A 24,676-nucleotide genomic window follows, 5' to 3' on the forward strand; every position below is an offset into this window, starting at 1 on the left:
CATGTAGATGTTTGTGAAAGATGCTTTCTCTGTTTTGGAGGGATGATCATTTTTAAATTATACCTTATTTACTGCATAAAAATTTGTTATTACTTTAGTTAGGGGTGAAAAATATGTATCAGTTGTTTATTATTCATGCAACAATATATATTATAGTTGTAGTTTTTATTAATAACTGTCAAAATGATTTCAAAAAATGATTTGTGAAATTTTACGACTATATTGACAGACTAGCAGACTGGCTAGCGTTTGCGTATTTTATTTTATTCTGTAACCTATTTGTTCTACAGATTTGCGTACTAGTGTTAAATGCTACTGTTTTTGACAGCACTGATAACGTTTCTGACAGACAATATCATGGTATATCACGTTTCTCTTACCGAATGTGGTATCCTGCCAGCAATAACCTGTCTGTGGGCTTTTTTGATTACTGTCAGTTTAAGTGCCGGCTATGCAGTGTTGCCAGATATTGTTATTAAAAACCGAAAAATAAATAAAAACGAACCAAAATTATTCAAAATCCTTTGCAAATAAGATAAAATAAAGACATTGCTGACCCAAAACTGCAACTTCCTAATTTACTGAACTTCTAAAGTGTCAAATTAAGTGGAAAATACGCTTATAACAGCTGGATCTGGCAACACGGAGGCTTCCGCGCCCTCACTCACAAGTTACTCTCTCATGCCTGGTTCATTCCGGCTGTGTCTCACAGCGATCAATTTCATACCTAAACATTCTTGTAAACTGTCTAAATTGAATTATACATTGATACATACATCCATATGAGGAGTTTAGCAGCAAATTAGTAATTCAGAAAACAAATTTTATTTTTGAACATGAAAAATTTACATAGGTCCAGACCTCAGTGACCTGTGTGCATTTTGACTCAAGACAGTTAGGGTATGTCAAAAAACTCCAATCTTATTTTCTCCTTCAACTTCAAAAATCATCCTACATCGCTGCAGAAGTACCGACCCAGTCTTTGCAAAGTGAACATGCAAAGAAGATCAAACACCCACAAAAAAGAGATATAGGACGATTTTGAAGTTGAGGGAGAACAGGACATGGGAGTTTTTCGATATACCCTAACTGTCACGAACCGGGAAAAAAACTGAGTTCAGACAGAGTAAGACAAGACGAGCGTTTGACATTAAAAAATATAAATATATAAATTGTATTATTTTAATAAAAATAACCAATCGTTTTGCTACATAAGACCCTTCTTTCTCGGCTGGGATCATTTACAACCGCATTTAGGATTGTGTGAAGCCGCATTTAAACTACATTTTTGAAGTTCAAATTCAGGGCACCATAGACGTCCATTATATGGAGAAAAATCCTGAAAAGTTTTCCTCAAAAAACTATTTCTTTACAACTGAAGAAACACAGACATTAACATCTTGGATGACAAGGGGGTGAGTACATTATCTGTAAATTTTTGTTCTGTTAGTGGACTTATTTAGGAACATTTGCTGAATCTGGGCCCTGGGTGGTTGCCTACTGGCCCAAGTTTTCACGTTACAATCTGTCCTTTTCACCTATTTTATCATCAGCCATTCCAAAATTGCAAGTCTGATCACTTAGTAATAGCACACATCTCCTCAACAAGCTGCACAATTTCATTTACATGGAAGAAATACTGTAGCTTTTACGGCCTGTTGCTTTGTCTGGTTAGGAAACGTTGTAAAACTCAGGGCTGGGGTCTGCCAAAATCTCTGAGCACAAGTGTATGCAATAAAAACAGAGACGCTTGACTTAACAAACATCATTAATAATCACGAACACAAAGATAAAACCAAGCCATGCATGATAGTGAGAGGATATGGTTTGCAATCACAAGAACATCCGTGCTCTTGAAGCTTCACACAGGGCCATGAAGACAAAAACATCTATCTTCCCCCTCACTAGTGACCGCAGTATTCGCTGACAGCCAAAAAGCCTTTAAGAACTTTAAAGCCGCTGCAACAATTCTTCATAAATTGGCTTGGCAGTCTATCTTCTGATCTCCAACTGTGTTCAGATTCTTTATTTTTGGATTAGATTTGCTATGCCACTTCTTCAATTAAAGGATAGCTGTTGCTGATTTTCTGGAGGCGGAGATGAGGGAGAGAGAGACTCACAATCTGTTTCTCATTGAGACCTCCACTGCTGTAAGTTGTGGCGAGGGTGGACGAGCAGGCCTCGCTGTACCAGGGCACGTTGCCGTTCTGTGTGCTGCTGCTGATCGACAGCGTGTAGATGCTATTGGTGTAGCCATCGCAGTTGCAGCTGTCCTTCTCTCGGCCGCCGTTGCCTGAAGCCCAAACGAAGATGGAGCCCCGTCCTCCGCGGCCCTAGAATTTGGGAGAAGAAACACACAGTCAGTAAAAAGCGCTGGCATCTTCGTTCGCGCGAGCCCGATCTAATGCCGCTAAGATGTCGAGAGCCAGAATGCGCACGATGCACTGCCAAGTCTGAAACGGGAGGATTACCAATGACAATACTCAAAACAACTGGATAATATTTGTGATGAGTGGAGTTTGGAAAGGATCGTCTGCCAGGAAGCATTTCAAAGCGTCATGGACTATTGAAGCACTATCGTGTTTTCGATTGCCGGGCCATATGCTTTTAAAAGACCCTTGTGGGATGGCCCTAATGTTCTCAAGTCATTTATCAGGCATGTTTATTTTCAGACACAAATGAAAGAGACAAACAGAACCAGGCTTTTGCGGTCTCCTTGTCAGATGAAGCGCAGTAATGCGAAAGCAAACTGTCAGAACCGATAATGAGCTCGTGAAAAGTACACGCACTGCATTATCAAGGCATGTTTGAATAACCGTGTGACTTTCATTTCACCATGTCGCCACAAGGAAAGGCCAACAGTGCAAATAATTTAATTCAGATGCTGTTTGCTCGTTACCTTTGATCGCTGCTTTTTTACTGTACCTTACAATTTCAACAATGCACCAAATAAAAGTCTGCCGGGAAAGTCTGCAGTGCAAAGTTTGGCTGTGTATTTGAGAGTTTGCTCCCTGTTACAACACACACCTGCTTGACTGTGGGCATCTATTCAGCGAGGGTGTTTACACAAACCAGAGCTCCATTTGCATTGGCCTTCTCCACGCAACATGGATCTTGTTTCCCAAACAAATCTGACTGCTGGCACACGTGAACGCTCATGATTTTGACACCAGAAATAATGGCTAGAAAATATGGATGGGGAAAACCACTAGGCTAGTCCGTGTAATCAGTTTTTTTGGTCCTTTTGTCACTTATTCATAGGAACAGTGACAGGGAAATTGGATTCTTATTGCTCTCACCATCTGTTCTTTTAAAAGAACAACCTAATACAATTCAGCAATTTTAATGTGATCACTCATATTTGGAACAAATTCTGCACAGTGCATTTGTGCTATGGATCTAAAAAGTAGTATTAAGACACTTAACATCTACTTATACTTAAATGTTATATTAGTTACTGGTTACTGCAAAAACATCAATAAATACCCATTATTATTTATTGTTGAATTTAACCCCCTAGCATTCCTGTCAAATTTAACTCAATGCAAAGTGTCCGTTAAATTTTAGGTTAAAGAATCTTTTTTTTTTTTTTTTTTTTTTTTTGGATAATTGATAATCTAACATACTGTAAATGAAGAAAACAAACAATGACAGTGATCATGTTAAAAATATAGCTGCCAGCAGCGATTACTAGTGTTCAAGCACTTGAAGGCTTTTAGGCACATTTGAAAAAAAGACATCGTTTAGTAAGCAATGATTTAAAAAAGCAATTTTTGGCCAATCTAGGTAATTTAGCATAGAAATATGTTTTTTAATGTTTATGACGGTTATAGTACCAGCTGTTGTCCAGTCTCCTTAAAACTTTGCATGCTTGCTTAGAATCACCTGTTAGAGTTTTTCTTTAGGCTTTACATTTGGACAGGCTCCTTTTCTAAACGACCCGTCATAACTTCCCAAAGGGGAAATTAAAAAAAAAATTTTTTTTTTGATGATTAGTGACCATTGACCAATTGTTTCCAGAGAATTGTACCGCAGTTTTTTTTTCCAGATTGAGCGAAAAACCTAGGACTAGTTCGCAAAAGTAGGTTTTATACATCTCAATCATTTAACAAACAGTTTAATTGACAGCAGTGATTCTAGAGGCAAAGATGTCCAGAATGAGGAGTGATCATATGATACGAATATGGCATGTATGTCCAAAAAACCGTGTGATGTACAATTGTTTACACCCTTGAAAAATACGATACCGCCCTCCCCCAGTGGCCGATTTCTTTCAAATTTTTCACAGACCTTTGGGGCTGTGAGTCAAGCAGCCTCCGTTAACCTTGTCTAATTATAGGTGCTCAAACTTCATCGGCCAATGGCGGCCATGTTTCTTTGAGATACTTATAGACATCTGTGGCACTAAGGACCAAGGCCATGCACCGCGATTTTCATGTTGATAGGACAAATGCTTGCCTAGGTTTAGCCGCTTTTATTTTTTTCCCCTCTATAGCGCCATCAAGTGGCTAACCTCCACGATTTTTGTCCTGGGACCTCAAACTGAGCTCTCACATAAGTGTTCTGAGTTTGGTGAAGATATCTCATTCTGTTCAGGAGTTATAGCCATTTTAGTAGAAGTCGCCCTGGCCTGTTCAAATGTTTTGCCGTCCCTTTGCCACGGTCAAAAGTTCAACTTTTTTTTTTTAATTATTGATATTCACTCTCCAGAGAATCTTTCTGTACTGGTTTGGTTCTGATCAGGCAAAACCCCTAGGACTAGTTTGCAAAAGTAGGTTTTTCAAATTTTGCCAGGCTCACAATCGAATTTGAGGCATTGGCCAAAGACTCCAACGACACTTGAGCCTGCGACTGACAGTTTAGGAGTTATGAGTGATTTTGTACTTTTGATCACTGTAGCACCCCTGTCAGGCCGACTGGGGTGAGCCTTGGTGACGTTGGCGATGTGAGTACTACCATCCCTCCAAGTTTCATGTCTCAACAACTTAATAAAAACTTAATAATTACGAATAATTACAACAGGGTTTCAGAGCTATGCACTTAAACCCCTAATAAACAAAACAAGATATTTTAACAGATTTTTTCCCATGCAAAAAAAAGTCAGTGGGGTCCAAAAAAACTATGCAGCAGCAAGAACAACAACAAAAAAAATCCCATAGAAATTTGCAATAATATTTTCTTTTGTATTCCACAGAAGCAAATATGTCATACAAATTTAGGACGACATAAAGCAGAGTAAAACGCTAACAACATTTTTGGGATGAACTATTCCTATAAGTAATGCATATCAATCTAAAGTGAAACTATAAAGAGGTCTTGCGTTCTAAATCACCTCTCAGCATTTTTCTATAAAAGGTCTGCTCCTATAAAACCCATCCACGACACACTGCGGTAGGTAGCGTCTTGGCACGTCTCTCCTCTATTGTCCTTTTAGCTGGGCTTCAGCCAGTTTTACAACCCCAGAGCACGTTCATGTGCAAGTGAAGGGCTGAAACGAATGGCGTTCCGTTACCCCGTGCATGATAGCAGTTTAGCTCAAATGGCGTTAAGTAATTAGGTATTAAGAATGTCAATACCGTTCACGCTCTGGAAAATCCGCATGAAGATGTCTCGGTGAAAATTGCCATTTAATGTGACATTTAAATTAAACAAACTTCGCTCTGACTAGTAAGTGCTTTTATGACTCAAGGCACTTGCAAATGAAGTGTGCCAAAATCAAATACAGAGCATCCCTTCCACAGCCCCCCTGACATCGCTAACTTCAAAGCAAATAAGAAAAATCCACTTAATTCATTTGAACCGCAAATTTCTGCCCTCTTGAATACCGCTGCTGGAAAACGTTCAAGGTTAAAAGAGGCAAAGTCAGACCATCTCAGCATGAGAATATCAATGGAAACACATCTACTGTTTGTGCCACGGACCAACTGATGCAGATAATGGCAGGATACAGTAAAAATAGCCCATGAGTCACAGAAGCAATTGTACATGTCATGGAAAACAGGACCTCTCCGTTGCTCTTTTTGAAACGGGTTTTATGTAGACATTCACAGCTCGAAATTCCTCCCTGGTCCACCCTACTGAAAAATGTAAGCTTCGATAACGCATCAAGCTCTGGTACATTGGTACAGATACTAAATCAAAGCATTATGCAATAAATAATAGGGGTGGGAAAAAAAAAAAAAGATTCTCAGATCCATCGCGATTCTCTCTTCAACGATTCTGAACTTGTTTTTTTTCCCACCTGCATGTGGCACATGTGCACGCTAGAGACGTGGCGGGCTTCACTGCACAGAATTTGGAAGTTATATATGAGATGAACTAAGATGAGTGACAGCTTTTAATGATTTTTAAGGGAGTTTGTAAATGAGATATTGATTTAATACAATAGCACATCTCCATTCAAACACAGTGGTGTTTCGTTTATGAATGGTGCGCTTTTTTTAAACGAATCTAGTGAGTCAATGATTTCCCATTCATAAAGACAGTCACTTGCTTTATTCCTGAATGAATCAGCCATTCGAATGAATCAAATGAATGAATGATTCAGTAATTATACCAGTGACTTGCCGCCACCTACTGGCAGTTTTAGTTTCATTTTTAAGCATCTTTTCAGTTATTTAAATCATTTAATATTTCTATATTCAAAATTTTATATTTAAAACAATCTCAAAATCAATTTATGAATTTGACTGCACTCATGCCAACTCTGAGCATTATTAAACATGAAAATACACCTACAACACCCACACCAATTAATTTTGTTAATACTGATTTCATTTGATTGGTAACTTATTCTTATTCTACTTGTTCTTATTCTGTTGTTTTAATTAGAAATTTTAAAAAGGTTTATTTATAGAGCCTTGAAGGGTTCAAATAATTTTTTTTAGCCTGATTAGGTTTGGTCCTCACATAGTGTGACCCATTAAATATAACTCTAAAAAATTTAATTAATAATAGTAATAATATCATTGGACATTATTTATTTATTTATTTATTTTATTAATTAACAAAATAATAAAGTTTGGTAATACGATTATATTTTAAAATAAAAAGTTTAAGTATTAATTAAAAATGCAATTATAGTATCAATTTATAGTAAACCTAAAAATACAATATTTACTTTTTAAAATTAATTTTTAACATTTTCAAACCTAAAATTAGCAAGCTTTTATTTTGGCTGGTTGTCGGCAAGTATTGTCACATTTTTGCACTGTGCTTTGAAAACAGCATCAAATAGCCTACAATCATGCTTTCAGTTAGAATAGAAATCTTATACGGTATTACAGTGTGTCGATCTAAAATGGTAATTGTGCATTAACAGCTGTCAACCATGACGGTACGCAAATGTGCGCACTCTGAACTTATTTTCACAGCGCATTTTGGTTGTGCATGCAGATCTGCAGACCACTTATATGCACCCCATAACAATATTAGCGTCCACACCAATGCACAATAAAGTCCTGTTTAAGATTGCACTGCTATGTCATCTGGCCCTTTAAATGCTCAAGCTCTTGCAATATTGTTATTTTTATCATTCTAGTTAATCGTCCTTGGTGTGAACAGGCCTTTGAGGATACATTATTGCAGCCCAATAAATTCAAATGGGCATAGAGAGGGTGGAAAATTCTTTGAAAAGAAATATAAATTATGAAAAGGAATATAAATAGCCTTCCAGGAAAGAATAAAATGAACCAAAAGTGCAGAATATAGCCCATTTCAGCACCACAAAGCGTATTTCTGGCCTACATTAGATGAATGACAAAGAAGTGCAATAATTTCAGATTAGAGCAAAGCCAAACCTCCATTACGCCACGTAGGAAAGCCTCTTTGGCCAGCTTTGCAGGTCCGTCCACTGTTTTGCCGTCGTCTTCAGGTCCCCAGCTAGCGCTGTAGATGTCGATGTGCTGTGGGTTGAGACTGAGAGATTGAGCTTCTACCACATCAGTGACCTCTCCGTCCAACATGCGCACACCTGCAAAACACAAAACAAGATACACATTAAAGCATGGGACACACGAGTAAATCACACACAAATACGCTGTACCTACATGTGTTATATCTTACAGTAACTACAAACTGCAGCCTGATTATTTTAATGCCTGTATTTAGATGAGATAGTAAAATGGTAAGAATCACTGTCCATTACAAGCATTTTACATTCAGAGAGAGAGAGAGAGAGAGCGAGAGCGAGAGAGAGAGAGAAAATAGGATGTTAGGGGAAAAAGTCATCAATCAAACTGACCCTCCACTAAGCTCAAGCTGTCAAGTTTGTTCTGGCACTGGGAAGCATGAAGAGGGATGCAATTGGATTGTGTGAATTTTCTCAGTAATGACTCAATAACATCCAGATTTACAGTGATAGTTACACTTATGGTGAAAGCTACAGTTAAAAACAGGCTAAAAAAAAATGTGATGAAGAGGTTTTTCAGAGTTGAAGTGCTTATTAACTTTAACGAAAAAATAAATAAGGTAGCATAATTCTGTTTCCATGAAAAAAAGCATACTGAGAAAAAAAGCATGCTATTTTTAAAACAGCTCATTTTAATATTAATTCATAACATTTTAATATTCAAATATTGTTAAAATATAAATATCTTAATATGCGGTCAATGTGATTTTTGCTTACCAAGGCTGTATTTTTATGATCAAAAATATAGTAAAAACAGTATTATGAAACGTTATTACAATTTAAATAACTGTTCTCCATTTCAATATATAAAAATGTCAGTTATTTCTGTGATTGCAAAACTGTTGAAAACAGTTGGGCTGCTTAATTTTTTTTTTTTTTTTTGGCAACAGTTACATTTTTTCATGATTCTTTAAAGAACAAAATTCCAATTTTTCATATTAAACATTTATTTAAAACTGAATTTTTTTGTAACATTATAAATGTTTTAACATCATATTTTTTATCAATTTAATGTATCTTTGCTGAATAAAAGTAACATTTTAAAAAAACTTACTGACCCCAAACTTTTGAACTGTAGTCTATGTATTGCAACTTATGACTATTAAAAAATAATTAAATCAATATTTTTAAAAACAAAATACTTGAAACTGGTGCTTCACTTTCAACATTGCTTAAACTCAAAATCTTTTATTATATTTTCTATAATCTTTAAATGTACTACTAAAAATATTATAAATAATTTTAATAAATATCATTAATAATGTGCGATTAATTGCATCCAAAATAAAAGTTTTGTATACAGTACATAATATGTGTTTGTACTGTGCAAAATAAATGAATATAAATATATACATGTAAATACACATAAATATTTTGCTGTGTATAATTATATATATATATATATATATATATACACACAAACATATATATTATATATATTTATATTCATATAACTGATATTATATATAAATATTTTTAATATATAAACATAACACTTTTCTTAAATATACATATGCATGTGTGTGCAATTATATACACATAATAAATACACAGTACACACATATTATGTAAACAAAAACTTTTATTTTGGATGCGATTAATCGCGATTAATAGTTTAACAGCACTAATTTCAAAATATATACTGTATGTGTGTCTTTATATATACACATAATAAATATATACAGTACACACATATATAAATAAAAACTTATTTTTAGATGCGATTAATCGCGATTAATCGTTTGAACAGCACTAATCATAAAACAAAAATGTTCTACTATACTACCAACACCTATCTCCCTGTAATGTTAGAGCTGTGACTCTGACTTGTTAAGAAATTAATTAGCCACCCACCACCAGAATCTATATTTTCTTTGAGAAGCAAGCAAATAGATTACCACCAGCAGAGAGATGTACAGAAAGGCTGCACAGAAAGCAGTCAAATAACCCCACTAAAAATCCCATGACAGAGATCATTCTGTTTGTTAAATATTTAACATCTAATGCTCATATATAACTTGAAAGGGATGAGGTGCACAGATAGCGCTGCATATAAAAGTTCCTTTCAAAGGAAAAGGAGAAGTGTATGCATGCTCATGTTCGAATCTGGAGTTCATTCAAAGGTGACAAGTGGCTACATTCTTCTCTTTCAAACATCCTTTTACAGACGCTCCACAACAGAGGAGACCATCTTATCTTTTTCCAGTACTCTGTACAAAAGAGAATCTTAAACCGAATTGGGGTTTTGGGAACGAGCCAGAGTGTTTGGTCCAAAATGTCAAAGGTGATGAGTTATTGTGATCCCAGCATCAGAATGTTATCTCAGCCTCGGGTAAAAAAAAAAAAAAAAAAAAAACAAAACAAAACAAAACAAAACAAAAAAAAGAGCACACTCTGCCAAGAGCTCTTACATTTTAAAGTGGTAAAAAGAAATCAGAGTCCAGCATCTTCAAAACAATGTGAATCACTTCTTTGATACACAAGGGGGCGAGGTTACTCAAGGTTGCCCTCATACGGGTTAGTGCAAATAAACAAAAGTTCAGTCGTTTCAGGTTTTCCAAAGCAATCTGAGAGCTTTGGTTCAGACAGTACTGCAAACAAACCCACAACGACAGAAAATCTTGGAAAGACTTAATGTTTTTATCCCATATCTACATTCCAAAAGTCCCAAATATTCCAAAAAATGTCCCCGTAGGACAAAGAGAAAGATGGCTGTGATTACTTTCCAGGAAATGAGAACGGTATTACTGATATACACGGATGCTCTGTGGTAACAAAAGAGGGGATTTTTTTATTCCGACTCTTGTAAATATAAATAATCTATCCTCCCTCAAAAATGCAGCAAGAAACCTCAGATTTATTTGTTATAAAGCAATTTCCAACAATGGACTCTACTGTTTCCTCCAAGTCTTCCAAAGCAATATACTGGCTTAATGAGTTCTGGCAGAGGAATTAGCCACGTTGTGTGCCATCTCTGCTAGCGTGCTGCCATCTCCACATTCAGCTTTCCTGTAGCAGAAGGCACTGCCTGCCAGTTTGGGCCGACATAATGGGTCAGCTGTCCAAAAACCTTCAGTTCTCTCTGTCCCCATACTACCCCCTAAAGGAATAGTGTCTGCTGCTTATTAAGCACAGATTTCCCCCTGGATTCAAGGTGAAACGGGCACAGGAAGACTACTTACCCTCCACTGCTTCTCATTAGGAGGCTAATTCAAAAACAGCTGCTTTGGGGAGAAACGAAGGCAGAGCTGACAAAAGAGAAATGGACTTTATATAATGCATTATCTATCTGCATAAAAGGGAAGATTCGACATGTACACTCACAAATAAAGGTGTTTTAAAAGGATCTTCACAGCGATGCTACAGAACAACCATTTTTGGTTCCACAAAGAACCATTCATGCAAAGCTTCTTTAAAGAACCATCTCGTTCTTTCCTTTTTATAATCTGAAGAACCTTTTTTCACCATAAAGAACCATTTGTCAAATAGAAAGGTTCTTCAAATGTTAAAGGTTCTTTATGGAACCATTTAGACAAAAAGGTTCTTCTATGGCATCGTGAAACACCTTTATTTTTAAGAGTGTAGCGTATATTCAGTATTCAGAAAATGTGAGCAGTGCTTGTCCATGTAAATCTCAAAGTGCAAAAAGGTGTTTTGGGTGTTTGCTAATTTTGGGTGTAGCTAATCAACAGAATCCAATTCTCAACAATAAAAATCTTATTAGGGAACCCTGGGTATTAAGACTTGCATGGCTCAGTATAACAAATTATGTCTCTTACTGAAATATGTAGTAGAAAACCCATGCAAGATTTACATTATTTAAAAAATTTCAGCATTTCATATATATTTTGGACTATGGGGGGCGCCATTATGACATTAAAGTTTGCAATCGGTGAGCTACTGGTGCTACCTGTTGCTATTTTTACTGCAACACGGAAAATAAAATAATGATATGATGACCACTGGGGATGCAAAAAAAAAAAAAAAAAAAAAAGAGCGAAACGAAAAAAAAAAGCAACAACAAGAGATCGTTTAGCACCACATTGCATGTCTTTGATGAGAAGTGAAAGAGGTGGGTGTTGCTGGTTACTGTATGATGACTGAAATCACGAAATGGCCTTAAACCATTATTAAATAAACTACAGGACCCGTTAGCCAGGGTTCAAAGTCCAAAGCGCAAGGAAAATCTGCACTTAATCAACGTAATGAGAATCAGTTATAAATCTGCTGCCAACAAAAAATAAGTACTGAGGTTTTCTTGTAGGTGTCCACCAAAATAAGAGTCAGCATTCATAAATGTTAGTATTGTAATTTTACTGTTGTTCTAGAAAATAAAATAGAAAATAAGACAAAAATAATAATAATTACAACAGCTTTATTAATACATTTATTATTCATACATAGTGTTCAAATTGGGCTCTGTAATATTTTCTATTGTTTTAAAAGAAGTCTCTTCTGCTCAGCAAGGCTGCATTTATTTGCACATTACAAAACACATGCCTGATTCAAGAGGGAGGTCTTGAAGTTAAATTGTTCATTTTAAGTTAAATTGTTGGTAGGCTATGTCTACTAAAATGTTACAAATGTTCAGTGTTAGGTAAATATTTTTAAATTGTTGTTTCTTAATTGATTTTTTTTCTTTGAAAAGCAAGACAAAATTGTAAAAAGCACATTTTGGCTATTTAATTTATGCAACGAAACACAAAAAAACATGTTTGGTAATCGGCCTTCGGCCCAGTGTTTTATTTCAGTGCATCCCTAATGACCACAGCTACTGGAAGAGCTTATATGTGGTGATGGATATACGCACAGGCTTAAATCAAATGCCGTACCATTGATTTTCCCAACAAGGGGTCTAAACACCCCCAGATATCCAATGAAATCCACACTGAGAAACTCAGGATGGCATTAAGGGACCGTGCACACAACACCGTTTTCAGCCAAAAACGAGAATCTTTTTGTGTGTTTTGCTTGTTCATTTACACGACAATGGCGTTTTGGGGACTGAAAAAGCACAATTTTGAAACGAATTTTTTTTTTGAAAATGCCACCATTATCGTTTCCATTTAAACACCCAATATGGGAATTACTGAAAACTGTGACGTCAAGTGCGTGCATAGTATGTGTTAAGTTTGTAGACTACTGGCCTTGCATGTGCAATACAGCGTTTTTTGGAAGTTTTCACGGATATGCGTAACCCATGTTTTACCCATATTTATCACACAAACTGCATCATTAATTCAAATGCATAAAATAAAAATAACAGTATGCCTCTCCATAAAAAGTTGCATGATTTAACACATCACTCATGCCTGTAACACAAACAATGCTGGGTGACTGGAGGTTTAATATTTATGGTAGGGGATTTCAAACCTCTAATCTAAGTATGAGCACTAATAATAGTCATGCTCGCCTTGGCAAACACCTCTAATAACAACCACTAGGACGAATGATAAATTGTAGAAAATGCACAAGGTAGAATTTTTCAAAGTCAAAGTTCAGAATTTAACATTTAAAAAAAAAAAAAAAAAAAAAAAAAAAAAAAAGAGAAGATGTTAAAGCAATTTCCCTCTGAACAGACCATATCCTTAATGTTGTTTGATTAGTCAGTGCTTGAAAACATTACTAATGGCTGCGGATGCACAGAGAAACAGTGACCTCATAACACACACGTTATTTATAATAACATAAATGTGTCATATATTCTGTAGTATTGGTGGTGAAGTGGTGTAGTAGTAAAATGAAAACTCTATCATATATACGTATTCACTCTCTTGCCGTTTCAAACATATGATTTTTATTTTCTTCCATGAAACACTGCAAGTCTTTTGCAGTCATATGATAGCCTTGAGCAAGAACAGATCTCTCTAAGCCTGTTGTAAGAAGTCATCGCATTGGAAAAGAGCAGCCATGAATTTTCTTGAATAAGTCAAACGGTATTTCAAACAACGCAAGGGTGCAAAAATGACGAATTTTGCTTGTTTTGGTGAATTTTCTCTTTGTACCATATTGATAATAGCTAAGATTCAACTACAGGCTGTTGGCTAACAGTTCTTGTGAGGATTTAGAAAGCAAACCATTATCATTGACATTTATCCCGGTCCTGTGAAGTCCAAAAGCCCGTAGACAGCTGGCAGTGTAGAGAAGAGTAATGAAACAAAATCTGCACTGAATAGGATAAAAGCACCTCAGCCAATTAAAAGGATTACATATGCTAGCGTCCAAATCTTTGGCTCACAGGGACCTATGCTGGAGCCGGTGATAAATGTCCCACTTGAGCTTGTGAAGCCATCGCTAATGGAGTTCCTCTTTCGAAGTGCTCTCAGTCCTCACATGGTTTAACGAACAGAGACAGAGCTAATCTGAATGCGAAGCTAATCTGATGTTTCACCAAAGTGTTTTGCAATTCAAATGCTGGAACGGACGGGGTGTGCGCTGATAGAAGAGACTGTACGTGTTGAAACATGGAAAATGTGAGTTAAATATGCCAACTCACCTCCGATCTTGGAGTTGTAGGCCACTCCGACACCACACATGCCATTGTTGGCGACAGCAGCAACCTCTCCAGCACAGCGTGTCCCATGTCTTTAAAAAAGAGAAGATGAAATTAGCATTTTCTGGACACTTTCGAAACATCTGTACTATCCCATTATTCAAAAATCACAACATAATAGCAGTGCTGTTTGTAATTTGCAATACTATTAATAATGCGCTGTTGTCAACTTAATATATAAAAAAAAAATAAAAATAAGAAAAATAACTAAATTCATTTAACTGAAAAAATCTAGGAAGGAAAAGATTAATAATATAATATAATATAATATAATATAATATAATATAATATAATATAATATAATATAATATAATATAATATAATATAATATAATATAATAATTTAAAAAAGAGAATACAAATATAAAAAATAAATAAATAAATAAAAAAACTTAAATTAAATCATTATTAGTAAATTAATCTGGGAGAAAAAAGATTAATATAATACAATATAATATAATAGAAAAGAAAACACAAATATAATATAAAAATGAATAAAAATAAAGAAAAATAACTGTAAATTAATTTAATTGAAAAAAAATCTGGGAAGAAAAAGATTAATATAATATAATATAATATAATATAATATAATATAATATAATATAATATAATATAATATAATATAATATAATATATTAAAAAATAACTAAAGTGATTTATGCAAAATATGTAAAGTGATTTAATTGAAAAATAAAAAAAATTAAATATTAATAAAATTATTTAAAGCAATTTATTTTAAAAAAGACAAAAAATAATGGATAGATAACATGAATATAATAATAATAATAATAATAATAATAATAATAACATAATATGTATTAATATAAACAAATAATAAAAAAAAAATTATGTGATGCAATGCATCTTATATGAGCAGAAAACATAGGAGCAAGCAGAAATGGAGAAATGCAATACATTGCCTCTGAGCATGAATTGGACATTCGTTCTCAGTACTGCCAAAGACAGCTGGCGACAGGATCAAACTACAGTGCTGATGACGAGAGGCGGGCATAAAACCGCCCCGATCCTCATTCACAGCAGGTGACTGAAGCCTCTCTTCCTGCAGAGCTCATTCAGAGCTCTTTTGCATGTGTGAAGAGCTCCTACTCAGTCCTGCTGTAAAACAGCTATCTGTTAAATATGACAGCAGGTGACACACTGATAACCGTAGCCTTCGGGAATAAGATTACAGCTTGTGACAATGTGCAAATGCAACTTGCTGTATGCATTTAATCAACATTAATGAGGACCAAAGTCAAGGAACAAGCTAAAGTACCAAAGAGCAGAGACATGTCACTTAGATCACCATCCAGGCGCATTGTAATTTATTTTTGGCCACACAGTAGAAGTATGTATCTTAATCTTGTTCGCACTGTAGCTCCAACCAAATATTCTTTTTTTGGCAATATTAACAAATATATCGTATATGCACACTTGCACGTACTGTTCAAGTATCTGAGATGCCAATGGATTGAAGCGTAAATCCACCGCATCTGTGTCACAATAATCTTCCAGGTCAGCAGACGTACAAAAGCCAAGAGAGCAATGAAAGCTAAACACGGAGCACAGAAGAAGGATCAGTGAAATCCCAGGAGAACCCCTGCAGTCATCCGTCCATTCATAGGAAGCATGAGATCAGTGAGGATAATGTCTCAGACTTACTCATTCCTACAATAAGGAGGATCATGGGACCTAGATTACATTAAAAAAAAAAGGAGGGAGGTTTATGGGAACCAAGTGTTTAGATTGTTAAAACAACAGGAGGGAGTTTGGGAGAACGCATGCAAGATTACGAAACAAAAAATGTGAAAATAAATGTAAAAGAAAAAAAACCCAAGAGATACACAGCATGGACTCAGGCGGTAGTAATGAACACAGTTTATCCTTTGTGGGACCCATCTTGATTGGGGAATATCAAATTAAGCACAAATATAAATAAAAGATTTTTTTTTTATTTCATATTTTATTCAACCTTTTATACTTACTTACATAATTTATGTAATTTGCATACTGCAACTGTATATTGTATAATGTAAATGTAAATTTATATATGTAAAAAAAAAAAAAACGAGATGCACATAGACTCAAACATATCAGGCAGTCATAATTTATATTGAACTTCACAAACATTTACTTAATTATTTTATTTCACATTTGTATTAAACTTTTTATTATATTATATTATATTATATTATATTATATTATATTATATTATATTATATTATATTATATTATATTATATTATATTATATTATATTTTTAGGGCTATCAAAAGATTTATCTCAATATATAATTTAAATTACATATAAATACGAGTATTTTATATATAAATTTGTATATACATAATGAATATACACAGTACACACACACACATTGTAGGTAAAAATAAAGTTTTAATTTGGATGTGATTAATCGCAATTAATCGATTGACAGTCCTATTATATTATATTATATTATATTATACACTTTATAATAAGGTGTTATTTGTTAACATTAGTTAATGATTAACTAACATGAACAGACAATAAACAATAGTTAAAAAATACAGTTGTTTATTGTCCGTTCATGTTAGTTCAATGTGCATTAACTTATGCTAACAAATACAACTTATGATTTTAATAATGCATTAGTAAGTGCACAAATTAACATTAACTAAGCTTAATAAATGCTGTAGAAGTATTGTTCATTTTCCTGTTAACTAATGTACTTAACTAATGAACCTTATTATAAAGTGTTAGCTATTATATTTTATTTTATTTTATATTACAAGGTTTTTTATTCTTTCAAAAAATGCTTTAAATTACATTTTTTTTCATTTGTATTTAACTTAACTAATCTGCCAGTTTTAAAATGTCACGATACGATGAAGATAAATGTAAAGAATGTATTATATTACATTATATTTTTTATTCTTTTTCAGAAAAATAATTTACATGACATTTTTTATTTTAACTTGTATTTAACTTCAATCTGCCAGTCTCAAAATGTCACAAATGTGATGAAGATAAATGTGGTGAATGTGCACCGTTCATCAACTGTTCAAGATGACACATGGGTGAGTGGCATGTCTTAAATGAAAAACTAGTCCATATGCTCCTCAACACATTTCTACCTTGCCGACGACCTGGATGACAGAGAATCTGTGCAGATATGTAGCAAGCATCTGCATTTACTCTTCACAGTCCACTGACTGCAATGACAATCACCTGACTTGCTTATTCTAACCCATTTCAAACTAAAATACAGCTCAAACTCATATCAATGTGTCTCCCATTGCCCCTGTTTAAGATATAGATTTCAGAAGCTTAAATGAACACCGTGGACCTTCTCGATTCTCTACCCACCACTGTTCTGGAGTAACTGTGAATTATTCCCAGGCCCGAATGCTGTTCTTATGCACGTGATGATTGTACGTGACTGCATCCACATTCATGAGCAGTTATCGTGGCTGGATGGTATAATAAGGTTTGGTGTGACACCTCACGTTACCGTCCCCCATGCTGAGTCACTTTGAAGCTTAACACATGCAGGTTTCTGATGCTGAGAGTGAGATATGCCACTACCGAGCTGTTTGAGAGATGTAAAGCAAGCCTGGACACATATAAGGGGTTTATTTCCATTTCATATTTACCTGCAGCACATGTGCTTCTTTGCAGGAACTGCTGCATAGATTGAATCCAAATGTTCGAAGCAGGCCCAGATGGAAAGTGCAGAGTTTTGCATTTCCTGCACTGATTTAGGAGGACAAACATCAGCAAAAATCTGCTGAATGGTTTTAAACTCAGCTGAGAGTAACACACTTTTATTGGCAGCTAATAAAGCATAATAAAATTAGGCACAATATCTTAATCGAGCATGCAAGGGAAAAGGTTAAAAAGTTTGGGGTTGTAAGGCTGCATTTATTTAATTAAAAATACAGTAAAAACTAATATTGTAAAAATGTTATTACAATTTAAAATACATGTTTACGTTTTTCATATACTCAAAAAAAAACAAAAAAACAATTCATTCCTGTGATGCAAAGCTGAATTTTCAGCATCATTACTCCAGTCTTAAATCTTCACTAGAAATCATTCTAACATGCCGATTTGCTGCTCAAGAAACATTTCCTATTGTTATCAATGTTGAAAACAGTTGTTCTGCTTAATATTTAATATAAATATTGTTTTAAGGATTCTCTGATGAAACAAAGCAACATTTATTCAGAAATGAATATAATTTGTAACATTATAAATGTTATTGTCGGTTTTGAACATTTTAATACATTTTTGCTGAATAAAAATGTTAATGTCTTTCAAAAAAAATAATTTCACTTCACTTCAACTCTTTGCAAACTAACAAGAGATGGTTTCAATTTAAAAGAAAAATTAAAAAGTGTGTTTTTGTGCATTTTAAATCCCAATCCTCAAATAATCAGCAAAAGTAATGGTGATATTTGTTTCAGCAATTACTACTACAGACATTAAAGAACGGTGTTGTATTCTGATCACCACGGGTACTGTATAAAAATAGCCGACAAGTCAATCAGCACTAATAGCAGATGAAAAATAAGTGTATTAACAGAAGAAAAGCAGTCCGTGTAGGACGCACAGGACCATCTGCTTTCTCCAACACCACAGGCGTTTTACTTACTGAGACACACTGTTTGGACCTTTATATAACTCTGACAGGACTCAAACCTGCAAACGCACTGCCCTTGACATACGCCTCAGTTCTTATAAGAACAGGATTATTCTGGGCTGGAACACTCTTTGGCATCTCCTCCACAGGAGGAAAAGTTTGTAGATGCAGCCAAGCAAACTATTCTTTACACATGGAAAAGACAACAAGTTGAGACAACTGGAACTGTGTTTTGAACAACTTTTGCAGGGAGCGCTTTGTTTGTAATTCAACCAGAAATGAAAAATCGGTCATCATTTACTCATCCTCACATATCGCAACCTGTATGACTTGATATTTGGATGACATTTGATTTTAAAAATGACATTTCAAAAAGCTACTTCGTAAAACAAAATATCTTATTGTGTTTGGAACAAGATGAGGGGGATTGAAATGACTTTTGGGTGAATTGTTTCTTTAAAGGGGCAGTTCAATCCAGAATTAAAATTGGCTGACAATTTACTCACCCTCAGGCCATCCAAGACGTTGATGAGTTCGTTTTCCATCAGAACAGATTCGGAGAAATTTAGCATTTCATCACTTGCTCATCAGTTAATGGGTGCCGTCAGAATGAGAGTCTGAACAGCTGATAAAAATGTCATCATAATTCACAAGTAATCTACACAACTCCAGTCCATTAAAGTAGTTCACTTCCAGAATAAAAATTTACAGATAATTTACTCACCCCCTTGTCATCCAAGATGTTCATGTCTTTCCTCACTCGATAATAAATTCTGTTTCTTGAGGAAAACATTTCAGGATTTCTCTCCATATAGTGTACTTCAATAGTGCCCAGAGTTTGAACGTCCAAAATCTCACCAATTCCTAAAAGATCTAATCCAGACAAGGATTCCTTTCTGAAAATGAACTAAACGAAAGCTTCTGCATGAGGCATATTCTTAGCTTCAACCCTCGCTATAAATCAGCAGGAAGTGAATGTAAAAAAAATATAGCAGGCTTATCACATGTAAAGATGTTTATAAATGTTTCCTGCTGAAAGATCAGCACTTGTTCTGCTTGAATTAGCAGACCCATGTTACACACGCTGAGCGTTTTAATACATTCAATACAGATGTATTCATGACCATCTTAAAATTGGATTAGGCAGTATTCCAGCTGGCTTATTGGAGTCCCAGGAAAATAAATCCAGGGTATCGCTCCAGTGTTTTAAGCTGGGAAGAGAAAGCAGGCGCAAATCGAGACCATCAAGCGGAATCTTCAACGGAAGGCTCACTTGCCTTTTCGAGTTATGATTTTATGGAAGAGCGGAGCTGTTCTGCTTGACTTAACACTACATATTTCTGTCTTCTCTCTCATATTGTGCCTGATGAATTAACAATGACGGGACAAGAAAATATACGGCCCGTTTTGAGCTGCTGCTAAGCAAAACTCACTTGACTGGCTAATACAAACACATTAACTGTGGGAACCGTGTATGGGGGAATACTTCATCCTGCCTTTGTCTGAACAAAAGGCATTTCCAGATGTGCAATTTTAACACGCCAAACAACACCGTGTGTTATGGTAACCTCTGATGTTTTATCAGCACACGTCTTGAGCCGATCTCGATCAGATTACACCCTGAGAGAACGACTCTCTAAAGCCGAGCCAAACTCCCATAAAGCACTGCACTGCTGAAGACAGCAATCTATAAAAGATATGATTTCTAATACGTGATCATCTTCGCTATAACTCACTGTCTAACATTTTTAAGTGTAGTGGAACACTTGATAGTCACAATCTGTAACCGAATCAAAGCCAGCTGATAATAAATATATTTTTGCTTGAAAACATATGGCAAGAATCAACACAGAACTGCACATGAGAGCGATTAATGTATTAAGGTGCTTGGCATAGTCAACTCATTTGATTATTTCAATAAACAATGCTGATGCAGATACCTAGAAAGAAAGATTGGCAAAATAAATACAACTGTGTTCAAAAACCAGCTATTTAAAAAATGCAGACAGAACAATGTGATTAATTTTATTATTTTAAAGGAATTAAAAGCCAGATGACTAATATATATATACACACACACACAAATTTTAAATATGGGCATATGCAAAAATGTACACATCCCCAGAATATCTTAAAAAAAAAAAAAAGAATATATAAATAACTACGTCCAACATATATTATTCACACTACCAGCTCCGCTTTTCATAGCCAAATTGTGAAATTACAAAATAGAGTAACTGTTTTAGGAAAAAAGCACTGTTCAGAAATGAAAGTGTGAAAAGAAAAGCATTTATGTGGCTTCAACACTTCTTGCCACAGCTCGAGTTTCTTCTGAAACACCACACTGACTCAACCTGCCCCACTTCTGTGGAAACACACTTAAGAATTCAAAATGCGTAATGCATTATTTAGTCACTTTACAACACAACCAAGGATTGTTGGAGCACTCGTAAATGGATGTTTTACAGGAAATCCAGATCTGACAGTGAGAAAGGCACACTAAAATGCAAACACTAGGGCTGGGGGATACAGTAGATATCAATATGTGTCACTCTTCAAAGATATCTGACAAAAATATCTAAATAAACATAAAAACATATCAGAATTTAGAGTTCAGCTAAGAAACAGATAAAAGCTTTATAAAGACTTAATTTCACGCAAAAAAGCCATAATAGCCAATAACTGAAAAGAAAAAGTTCAAAAGTTTTTGAACAGTACGTTTTTTAATATTTTTAAAAGAAGTCTCTTCTGCTCACAAAGCCTACATTTATTTGATTCAAAGCACAGCAATAACAGTAAAATCTCAACATATTTTTATTATTTAAAATAACTGTTTTATATTTGAATATATTTTAAAGTGTAATTTATTTCTGTGATTTCAAAGCTGAATTTTTCACATCATTACTCCAGTACCATGATCCTTCAGAAATCATTCTAATATGCTGTTTTGCTGCTCAAAAAACATTTATCATTTTTCAGGTTTCTTGATGAATAGAAAGCATGAAAAACTGCATTTATCTGAAACAGGAATCTTTATTTCTAAACATAAATAAAGACATTATAAATGTCTTTATCATCACTTTTGGTCAATTTGAAGCATCCTTGCTAAATAAAAGTATTAATTTCTAGAATTTCTTTCTTAGAAAGTGGAACTGAAGTAATGATGCTGAAAATTTAGCTTTGATCATAGGAATAAATTACATTTTAATTTAGCAAATAACATTAGCAAAAATATTTCAAAATTGTACTGTTTTAGATGTACTTTGGATCAAATAAATACAGGCTGGGTGAGCAGAAGAGATTCTTACTCTTTAAAAACTTTTGACTGGTAGTGTACAATAGATGAAAATATAGTTAACAATAAACATGTTAAGTGTTGCACACCGTTTTTACTAAATCAATGCAAAGAAGAAACTATTATGTTTATGCACCAATAAAACAATACACAGCAGCCTAAAAATGTATTTATCTACATATTTCTTACTCTAAATACCATGAGTATGAATATATATATACACATAACTGATGGTATTTACATTACGCATTTGCAGTGATTGTATATTGCACATATAAAATGCATGCATATACATAAACACATACAGATTGGTTAAACTCAGTGCCTGAGAACTGAAAGTGTTACTAAATGTTCCCTGCTACTGTTGCAAACCTGAAACCAGCTTTGTGGTTCTGTGGTAAAAGATGCAAGAACTAGATCAGTGCAATGGTAAAACAACTATCTGGATTGCAGGGTGCTAAAATAGAGAGGAGTAAGGTGATAAAAAGAGATGGGTTTCTAAAAAAAAAGCGGATTCGAGAAGGGGAATTTCACAGCAGGGGTCAGAAGCAAACATGGCAACTAAATAACGTGTAGGATGAGCAAAATTGCAACAGCTATTGAACTACCGCTACTAATGTATCTCCTGCTGTCTTTGCATTATCAGACAGAGACATTTTAACTGATCTTTAATGCTTTATACTGACTAGAAAAGTGGTTTTGCGTCGCAAACACATTTACGAAATGTTTTAAAAGTCAAAATGTGATCACATTTCAACTAGCATCGAGGATGTTATTTCATTAGCGCCCATTATAGGAGACATGCCAACACGGCATACGCTGTGGGGTACTTCCCATTAGGGGAACACGGGACAGCCCCTCCAAAAACTACAAAGCCGTGTCATTCAGCCCAAGACCTTTGATTTCAACCCACTCGTAACTATACGCTTTTCTGCCTGTCATCACCAATCATGGTTAGCCTCAAGATAAAAACAGCTCTTTGGCTGGTATCCCAAAAAAAAAGGACGAATGAGGAAAATCCCAAAGTGAAATAAGGACAGACCAGAGTTCAACTCTTCAACTCTTCATTAGATGACAAGAGAGAGTTCAGCCGTGATGGTCAGCCATTATAATGTCTTGCTTTGATGGGTTTGATTTAGTTTGGACGGGTGGTGATAAAGGAATAGTTCCCCCAATGAAATGACCATTCTGTCATTATTTGCTAACATTCATGTCACTCCAAACTTTTACACTGTTATTTTCTCCATAAAACACTAAAAAAGCATTTACAATCTTCATAGAGATCTATTTTTTTACAAAACGACCACAAGTTCATAGAGACTACAGGCTGTATCAAGAAATACTATAAAAGAACCATAAAAAAGCTCATATCACTTGTGTGTGTATATATACACACTACCAGTCAAAAGCTTTTGAACAGTAGGATTTGTAATGTTTTTTTAAAGAAGTCTCTTCTGTACACCAAGCCTGCATATATTTGATCCAAGGTACAGCTAAAACAGTAAAATTCTGAAATATTTTTACTATTTAAAATAACTGTTTTCTATTTGAATATATTTAAAATGTAATTTATTCCTGTGATCTAAGTAAAATTTTTAGCTTTAAATTGATCAAAAGTGATGATGAAGACACTTATAATTTTACAAAAGATTTCTATTTCAGATAAATTCTATTCTTCTGAATTTTCTATTCATCAGAGAAACCTGAAAAAAATCTACTCAGCTGTTTTCAACATAATAATAATAATAATAATAATAATAATTTTTTTTTTTTTTTTTTTTTCAACAGAAAATAAAAATATTAGGATGATTTCTGAAGGATCATGTGACTGTAGTAATGATGCTAAAAATTCAGCTTTAAAATCACAGGAATAAATTAGAAAACATAGTAAAAAGATTTCAAAATCTCACTGTTTTGCGGTACTTTGGATCAAATAAATGCAGGCTTGGTGAGCAGAAGAGACTTCTTCAAAAAACACATTCAAATTCTTACTGTCCAATTTTTTTGACTGGTAGTGTATATATTTAATTCATATACGGCCATAGATCTTATCTTTAAATGAACTGACAGATATTTACAATACCATCATCAGTAAGATTAAAAAAATTGTAGTTTTACACAAAAAAGATCCATTAAATTGATCTAAAGTGAAAGTAATGACTTATAATTTCACAAAAGATTTTCCAAGTCATTATTCACCCATTACCTTCATGCCCACTGCAGCTCCAAATATGGTGCAAATTCAATAAAATTGCAGCAGAGGTGAAGATATTATTAAATAATAGGGATTTTATTGTTTT

At 34.5% G+C, this 24,676-nt stretch overlaps 1 protein-coding gene across 5 annotated transcripts in view; it reads right to left on the reverse strand.

The window, feature by feature from the left end:
* The window catches only part of furina (furin (paired basic amino acid cleaving enzyme) a), a 108,292-nt gene that overhangs the window by 22,095 nt on the left and 61,521 nt on the right, over positions 1–24,676 (reverse strand). For all 5 annotated transcript variants that reach the window (XM_051115364.1, XM_051115362.1, XM_051115361.1 and 2 more), the window contains 3 exons: positions 14,406–14,494; positions 7,800–7,972; positions 2,121–2,333 (listed from right to left, as the gene is read on the reverse strand). In XM_051115364.1, the coding sequence (XP_050971321.1) occupies positions 2,121–2,333; positions 7,800–7,972; positions 14,406–14,494 (475 nt within the window). The remainder of the gene's footprint in view (positions 1–2,120; positions 2,334–7,799; positions 7,973–14,405; positions 14,495–24,676) is intronic.

This window comes from Labeo rohita, chromosome 7, assembly GCF_022985175.1.
Source record: "Labeo rohita strain BAU-BD-2019 chromosome 7, IGBB_LRoh.1.0, whole genome shotgun sequence".
Taxonomy (NCBI): domain Eukaryota; kingdom Metazoa; phylum Chordata; class Actinopteri; order Cypriniformes; family Cyprinidae; genus Labeo; species Labeo rohita.